This window comes from Filicampus tigris, chromosome 1 (assembly GCF_054856515.1).
Source record: "Filicampus tigris isolate MCC_2025a chromosome 1, RoL_Ftig_1.0, whole genome shotgun sequence".
Taxonomy (NCBI): domain Eukaryota; kingdom Metazoa; phylum Chordata; class Actinopteri; order Syngnathiformes; family Syngnathidae; genus Filicampus; species Filicampus tigris.
Genome location: NC_141217.1, coordinates 29,468,468 through 29,477,632, shown reverse-complemented (window position 1 = coordinate 29,477,632; position 9,165 = coordinate 29,468,468). Strand labels below are relative to the sequence as shown.

General features: G+C 44.7%; 1 protein-coding gene across 3 annotated transcripts in view; it reads right to left on the bottom strand.

The window, feature by feature from the left end:
- zbtb46 (zinc finger and BTB domain containing 46) overlaps positions 1–9,165 on the bottom strand; it is a 114,519-nt gene continuing 105,354 nt past the window's right edge. For 2 of the 3 annotated variants that reach the window (XM_086030765.1, XM_086030772.1), the window contains one exon: positions 5,739–9,094. In XM_086030765.1, coding sequence (XP_085886891.1) covers positions 8,322–9,094 — 773 coding nt within the window. In that variant the 3' untranslated portion in view covers positions 5,739–8,321. Of the gene's footprint in view, positions 3,531–3,751; positions 3,928–5,738; positions 9,095–9,165 lie in introns of those variants that run through there. The other variant, XM_086030781.1, reaches the window with a different exon arrangement.

Here is a 9,165-nt window from a genome sequence, read left to right as displayed (position 1 = left end):
TACTTTTTACAGCAGCAATTTCAAAATTTATTGAGATTGATTGATTTTTGCGAATAATAGTCAAGCTAATTCTTCCACTAAACATGACGTTAGCTTGCACGGCTAAAACGTTGAGTGATCAGAATTTGCAAGTAACCCAAAAGTATCTGCACAAGAGCACTTACTCAGCCCAAAATGAAAAACGAAAAACAAACAAAACGAAACAAAAAGACAGAATAGGTTGTTGTTGGTGCTTTTTTTTTTTTTTGATTATTTAAACACATTTTGTTACAAACACAGGTTTTGTATCATCAATATAAAGTCTGTTTCATATTGACCAATATTCCCAGTGAAAATAAGCAAAGCTCAAGCTTCAAGTGCGACCTTGTACAAATCACAGACCCTCTTAAAGTTGAGAAAATAAATATCATAGTCATATAAATTCATATATATGAAGGTATACACACATCACTCTTAGTAGAAGAACCAACTCTAAAGTAAAAAGCGGCAATTTTGAAATATAGTATACTACAGATATACCCATATCTATGGCTTCATGATTTGCACGTGTGAATCAAGCAAAATGAGGAATTGTCAACATCGAATAATTACCCATAATCCTTTGCACTACAGCAAACAGTTCCAGTTTTGCATCGCGTGGAATGAGAGTTGTGCTGAAGACATTGCTTTGGTTTGACGAAACCAACACGGGCATGCAGTTAGACCACGACCACACGCAGGGCAACGACGAAAAAGGGCACAGGCGCTCATCAGCAAACACCGGGAAGGGGGAATCTTGATTTGTCTGGAAAAAGGTTTCATCTGATCCCGCTGGAGAATCACAGCTTGTCTCACAAGAGCGCAGGTCAACAGGTCATCGAGGCACATATTTGAGGCGGTTGATGGCAAACGTTTTCCTGAAGTACGACCCGGTATGAGGAAGAAGACGAGGTTGAGGTTATGAGAAGAGTGCTGGGGTCTCACACGCAGAAACACGCACACACACACACACACACACACACACATCATGAACATTCGTTGAAATCCACTTGCCAATGTCTTCGTCACATTAGCCGCCCGCCCTCACCTGATCAAATCGCAACTATTTGACAAGAGGGTCAAACAAAAACACAATAAATAACACAAATCAAATCAAGAAGGTGTATTTGGAAGTGCAGTCTGTCCACAGCACCTTTTTGGAGAGCGAGAGGCCTGATGTGTGCCGGACTCACGATCCCAACAGTGATCGTCCGCTTGCTGCCTTTCTTCCTTGATTGTTTGTCATGTGAGATGCAATTTTGACTCAAATCACCACGCAGCCCTTCAGAGTTGCGACAACAACGACAACAACAACAACGACGTGTGCACTTTATCAAAGCGTGACAAAAGAAAACAACAAAAGCAAGCACGCCAAATATGTCCAAAAGCACCTGCACACACAGACAATGGAACAAAAGCACTTCTGTATACAAGGTACTAGATTGTTTTTGGTTCACTATTCATCAATTAGTGTACATAAGTGATGCAAAAAAGCATGTGCAGAATATATATCGCAATCAATATCAAACAGACGGTTATGGTGTTTCCCCCCCTAGTAGAAAAAAAGCAAATACGACAGAAAAAGCGTCAACTGGCACAATAAAAAGGTTGAGAAAAGCCCCATGGCTTGCTGTCCACAACAAGGCAAAGTATTAAACGCTTCTCTTTTTTTCCCAAATCGCACAATTTATAAAACATCCCCAAATTAAAACACAACAAAACTTAGCATCCAGCACTTAATAATAATAATAATAATAATAATAATGAATAGAAACATCAAGCACAGTCATCATAGTTGCGATAATCATAATAAGACTTGTCATCTGCCTGACTCCAGTTGTCAATAACCTTGCAACAATCTTAGGAAAGCAATAAAGACTTTGTGAGCGCCCTTGCATACTTCACACTCAGTTCACGCACGCACACACGCCAGCGTCTGCAAGAGTTTAAAAAAAAAAAAAAAAAAAAAAAAAAAAGGAGTCCGCAAACACACATCCAATAAATAGCCAACAATAACAAAATATCAAGCACGCATTTTCAGCCACATTTTGTCACCACGTGAATGCAGGCTGTGGGCCTTCATCCCCCCCGGAAAAAAAATAGATCAAGCGTGGGAAAAAATAAGTCTGCATATTGTAATTCTTGGGTGTTTGAACCAGAAGAGGGGGAGGGAAAAAAAAAAAAAGAAAAGTCATCAAGGCAGCCGTTTGCTTAAAGTGTGGCTCGCGTCCACCGATACGGGCAAGCATCCGATCCATCCATGTCCGTTTCCATTCCAAACCATTTTATGTACATGTTTCAAAACTCCACTGAACCGTAGCAACTGTGAACCAAACTGAAGGAAAAATAAAAAGCCCCCACCCCGCACCCCCCGGACACTTGACTTTGGAGGGCGAAGGCGATAAAAGACAACAACCTGCGCAGAGGATCAGTGATTCCGATGTGCCGATAACAGTCAGGAGGACGTCAATCCTTAAAGGTAGGTGCGGTCACCGAGTTGTTTAGGTCAATCGAGAACAGATGACAAATTGTCGACCGTGGGCTCGGTTGCTTCGATAGGAGTCAGCGTCATTAAAGTGCAAGTCTGTGGCAGTAGAACTCGGTCCACAGTGTGCCGTCGGATCGCCCGCCTCGTCCTCACGACACCGGGAGCTTTGACAAGTCAAAAAAACTAGTCGATTGAGATGCTCCCTTTACTTACAGAGAGACAAAACAAAAAGGGCATGGAGGGGACCACTTCCTACCCTAGCGCTGACAGTGATCCCTGGTTTCCATGGTGATTGTGATGGCAAACGCACAAAGTCGCAGGCCAGTGTTCGCCACGTCCTCGGCCTCAATCGCAAAGAGACTGAAGGGGCAAAACACTGCATCAGAGAGGTAAAAGGAGGTAAGCAGAAAAAGACGTGCGATCGCTCTTGGTCAACTGTCTGTTTCGGTTATTTATAAATCATCGTCGCGGCGTTTCCATGCCAGAGGAAGGCCTGGCCACCCCCGCGGGGTCAAGAGATTCCTGAAAAGATCCCCATTAAGATCTTCGCGGATGTGTTGTCGAGCCGCTGGCAGGAGCCGAGCGGGTTTTAGGAGATCCACGCAAAGTCCCTCTCGCTCCCGTTCTGCGGCTCGCCCTCCTGCGCCGAGGAATCGCTCTCCTCCTTCTCGTTGTCCAGCGCTCGGCGAGTCTCCGCCGCCACGCCGGACTCCTTCCACTTAGCCGCGTCGTCCTCCCCTTCGCCCATGGTCTCGCCCTCCCCTTCCGCCATCATCTCCTCCTCGCCGTCGCCGTCGCACTCGGCCTGGTCGTCGTGGAAGCGATCGCCCGGGTACAGCTCCTCCTCCGGGGAGATGTCCCCCCCGGCTTCGCCGCTGTGATCCAGCAGCGCCGCCATGCCCCGACCGGAGCAGTCGACGCAGACGCCGTGGCGCCGCGAGCCGTGTTTGATTCCGACGCTGGCCGCCGACATGAACACGCGGCTGCACACTTTACACACGTACTTCTTGTCTTTACTGTGCACCTGCAAGGTGGAAACGTACCAACGGGTACAAGAAATAAGTACTTTGGAAGCATCCGGCGAGACACAATATGCGATGCGGGCCTTATTCTCACTCTTCTATGGCCGCGCGCACTCTCGCGCCCGCTCAAAACTGTACCGCGGTTAAAAATTGCTATTTAGATTTCTCCCATCTTTTTTTCGTGATAGTGCCCCCCTCGCGGTGATGACAAAATGGCACTCACCAGCGTGTGCCGCTTCATGTGTTCCCTCCTGGTGAACTTCTTGCCACAGATTTCGCACGGGTAGGGCCTCTCGCCAGTGTGGGAGCGCATGTGTCTCTTGAGGATGCACTGGTGCATGGCGGAGAAACTGCAGTAGGGGCACTTGAACTTTTTACGGATCACTGTGAAGTCATTCACTGCAGGAACAAAGGGAGGAGAGTGGGGTTGCGGGGCGTAGCGGGGGCGAGGGAGGGGGGGGGGGGGTTGGAGATAAAGAAAAAAGATGAGACTTTGTCTTTTAAATAAACCCACCAGTTTTCAGTTATTACACTTAATTAGCAGGGTGCTTGACAAATAAATGTATCATCAATCCCCATGGCCGCCCCGATCCCAGTCAAAGCTACAGTTGCCCAGGCAACACTTCTTCCTCTATACTAAAGAATCAAAAGAAAAGCAATCGTATAAGCACTGGCACTACAGTCCGTCGGCTTTAGATGCTCGAGAAGGTCTCTGCGACAGACAACACAGACATAAACACGGAGGCTGGCGGTGGGAGGGGGATCACTTGCAAAAAGGGAGACTCAAGGCAAAGGAAAAACACTTGTGTTTACACGAGTTTCTAAGGTAAAGGTCAGGTGAGGCAACGTCTACAATCACGCCTCCAGCTGAGTCTTAAATGGTCGTTAAAAGGTGTGTGTTTGCGTGTGTGTGCGTGAGTGAGTGTATGTGAGATTTGAGAGTGTATGACCACGAAAGCTCAAGACTGGAGCGGATTGAATCAGAAGCAGCGTTGAACGACACATATGAACAATATAAGATGATTACCTCTGTCGTCACAAAGACTTCTGCTCTGAGTAAAGCTAGCAAAAGGTGGCGGGTCGGGGGGGGGGGGCAAGAAAAACACACAAAAAAAAAAGCATGCAACACATCGTAGCCGAGCCACTGCATTGACATATTGTTACTTTTGTTGTGTGACTGTCAATGTGCACGACACGACACCCGGACAAAAAGCAGCAACAACTCCACCAGCTAAGTTTGCATGTTTTATTCAAGTTTCATTGCAGCATTCAAACATGATTTCAAATTCAGTTTTGTTTTTGTTTTTAAGAAAAGTACGTTGTCATTACAGCACCTTTTCAAAAGAGACAACATTTGAATACACACAGCAATGTACTGAATTATCAAAATATTAAGAAGAAACAATAGAGTGATCCTGATGAGATCCTGACTTGTCTTAACGTTGCATCTTGTCGCAGCTGCTGTCCAGGACAGCGCGTGCTACCTGAGAAATGGGATTTTTGCGTCTGAAAGGATTTGGCATGTGGGGAGCTGGTATCAAAAAGGATGCTTCTATTGGGCACAGGGAAGCACAATTACTCAGACAGAGTTCAAGGGAAACACAGGCACATGTCTACTGTCACTGTGGGTGCACAAGATTAGATCGAGCTCAAGGCCCGCCACGCGCTTCGAGCTACACGGCCGAACGCGACTGAACTGGACGATCGGGGGAGAAAAAATACAGCCAATCACACCCGCACACCAGGTGATTGAGGCTCGCACATGTAACCATCACGCTGCAATGGGGAAACTGCAACACTTGGTGTTCTTATTGGAGAACAACATTTTGAGGGGCCATATATACTACTGTATTATTTATTTATTGAACCACAAACAAAGAGTTGCCCTCGACACCATAGCTATTTTGTAAGAATCAGAGGTGGCAAATCCAGGTCAAAAAAGTAAAAACGTTGCCACAGTTTGGCTAAAGCCACAGGTGCTTCTACTCACGCGTTGAGTGTATATTTATATACACATATACATATACATATATATATATATATATATATATATATATATATATATATATATATATATATATACATATACATATATATATATATATATATATGTATACACATATATATATATATATATATATATATATATATATATATATATGTTTACACATATATGTATACACGTATATATATACACATTTATACATATATATATATATACATATACATACATACATATACATACGTATATACATATATATATACATATACATTTATATACATATACAAATGTATACACACACATATGTATACATATACATATATATATACATACATATACATACGCTGCGCTGTTGCGTGTTTCTCCATTTAAAGCCGGGAGAGCGTCTACGTCATGTTCATTTTTTAATCCAATTCTCGGTCTCTTAGCCAATGAAATACATCATAATATACATGTGACGGTGGCGTGAGTTGTCGGAGGAGTAATGGCGGCACAGTCGATCGCGGGACCTCTGATATAAGTCACGGCAGTGATATAGATGACACGCTCGTGGACTTTAAAGCCATGAAAACATCCAAACGTGATGTATGGTTAAGATATATGTTGGTAGACTGACGATTTCAACATCTTTGTAAGAGAATACAGCATGGTAATTTTTTTAAATAAAAAAATAGTCCTTGACTTGTATCTTCGATTAAAACACTAAAAATGAATAAACTCGGGCCTGTGTGAAAGCCACGTCTAAGATCTTAAATTCTTTTGGAATTATGTTTCTATCTGCTACAGGGGATGAGATATTAATTATTTTGAAGGTGGCGAAAATGTCAGGTTTTCAAGGGTGACTCCAAAGACGACCGTAGGTTTTAGAGAGATGTCTCTTGAGGGGCTTCAGGCTTAAATGGGTTAAACATCTCGCAGAGCACTGTTTGATCAAGTATCAGAGCACACAAAACCTACCAAGACCCGTACTCCCGTTTCCTCTAAACTTTCAGGACAAACAAAGACAGAACTGATCAGAGATGCAACCAAGAGGCCCACGATCACTCTAGATGAACTGCAGAGACTCACAGCTGAGGTGGGGGAACCTGTCCATAGGACAACTATTAGTTACACACTCCACAAAACTGTCCTTTATGGAAGGGTGCCAAGAAGAAAGCCATTTTTCAAAGAAATCCATAAAAAGTCCCGTTTGCCACAAGGAGGCACAACAAACTTGTGGAAGATGGTGCTCTGGTCAGATGAGACAAAAATGGAACTCTTTGGCCTGAATGGAAAACGTTAGGTTTGGTGTAAAAGTAGCACTGAACATCAGCCTGAATACATCATCCCCACTGTCAAACATGGTGGTGGCAGCATCATGATGTGCGGTTGCCTTTCTTCAGCAGCGACTGGGAAGACAATTAAAATGGATGGGAACATGATGGAGCCAAATACAGGGTCATTTTGGAAGAAAACCTGTTGGCATCTGCAAATGACCGAGACTGGAACGAAGGTTTACCGTCCAACAAGACAATTATCGTAACCATAAATTAAAATCTACAATGGTTCCAAACTAAACATATCCTGGCGTCAGAATGGACATGTCCAAGTCCAGACCTGAATCCAATTGAGAATCTATGGAAAGATCCGAAAACTGCTGGTCATAAACATTAACCTTACTAACCTTACTCCAGCTGTTTTTTGCAAGGAAGAATGGGCAAAAATTTTAGTCTCTAGATGTGCAAAACTGATAGAGACATACCCCAAAGACTTGCAGCTGCAATCGCAGAAAAAGGTTATAGCTTATACAAAACATTAACTCAGGGGTGCCAAATAATTTTGCACACTCGCTATAAATCTTTGGCAGAAATTAGTGTGACTAACGAAACAAGTACACATGAAGGGTCCGACCGATCTCTTGCAGTTTATCCTTGTATTTCTCCAGTTCTTTTCTTTTAGTCCTGAGCTCACCATTATCTTCCTGCACCAGTGACGGCACTGAAATCATCGGGTCTAAAGGGCACCTGCCCCTCTGTCCCCACTTCCTCTTTCGATTAGGGGTCAAGGGTTAAGGAGGGCTGTAGCCACGAAGGACCAATTACAGGCCATCTCTCGCCACTTTCAATGGCTAAGACCTCCAGATGTGGCTAGGGGAGAAAATGACAGTACCCAACCCCCACCTGACTGCCATGGCTCATTGTTTTATCTTGCTTTGTCCTGTCCAGCACAGCTTGCCATCTGCACTGTGTGATGCGGATGAGCTCAGGTTATTATGGTGACAAAAGGCAAGCTTCTGCTAATCCTGCATCTGAAGGTGGACACGACAGTCTCGTAAATATACAGTTTTAAAGCATCTTGTAGTTTTAAATGCTTCAGGGGTGAGAAGAGCAAATGGTGCAGTTCAACCAATGTCCTGCAGGTGGTGGTGTTGCTTAGGGTATTGAACTACAGCACAGCCTAGCAGATTTGAGTTATTTTGAGTTGGATGTACTTTCTCCCTAATTGAGAGGTAGTTACAAAGATAATGATTGGAAATAAATAAAAAGATGCTGCCTGGCATCACAACATGTGATCATCAATGAGTACTTTTACTTTTACTTAACACGTAAATTCATTCAATGGTAGTAAGACCAGCTTTGCATAGACATTTTTTAAGTTTATCAATCCCCAAGTCATAAATTAAATTCAGTTATATAAAAAAAAGAAAGGAGAAAAAAAAGGAAAGATTTTGTAAGAGGGCCTTCCAATCACATGGCTTCCATGTGTGTTGAATTGCTGGCTGTGAATATTAGTTTGCATCCTCTGGATTTTCTCACTTCTCTATGTCCAAAATGCTACGGTTGCTAATTTCATCTTTCATCTCTTCGGAAAGCCTCCACAGAGGGACTCGATCAACATCCTGAGACATGCTCGTGCTACCGCGTAGCACAGCTCCTGGCACAGAGCCCACCTGGCAGCATACTTTAATGTGGGTTGCCAGGTTCTTCTGGGTGCTAAAAGACTTTGCACATGCCGGGCAGACGTGGCCTCTCTCTTTGGAGTGCACCGAGGACAGGTGCCTGTGCAGGTCCGTGCGGTCCCTGAAATGCTTCAGACAGTACACGCACTGCATGAGCTTTTTCTTAAAATGAATGGTTTTCTCATGGCGGTCTGCGTTGGACTTAAGGGTGAAGCTCGCTGGACACTGCGAACAGAGGTAACGCGCCGGCGTGGGCTCGGCCACGGCGGGGCGATACAGAGACTGGGGGTAGTGCAGAAACTGGGACTGGCCGGGTCGGCTGAATGGACCGGGCATGCTTGGCCAGTCCATGGACATAGCCATGAGAGACAATGTGTGGCGGTACTCGTGCTCCCTGAGATACTCCAGACTGCTGAACAGCCGCTTGCACAGGGAGCAAGCAAACCCCTGCGAGGTCCAGGCACCGCTTTCTGGTAGGACCCCTGATTTAGTCTCTTTGGCCATCGCCGCCAGACCCTCCATGTCGCTGGAAGCCATGAACACTGAGGTGGGCACTGTCAGAGAACCAGCACAAGTCGCTTTGGCCATCTGATCCCGCTCAGTAGGAGACTGGTCACCTTCCAATCCTGAACAACACAGAGAACGATCGTCATTCAAAGCACTGTAAAGGAGTCACAACATCGGTGCTCATGATTTG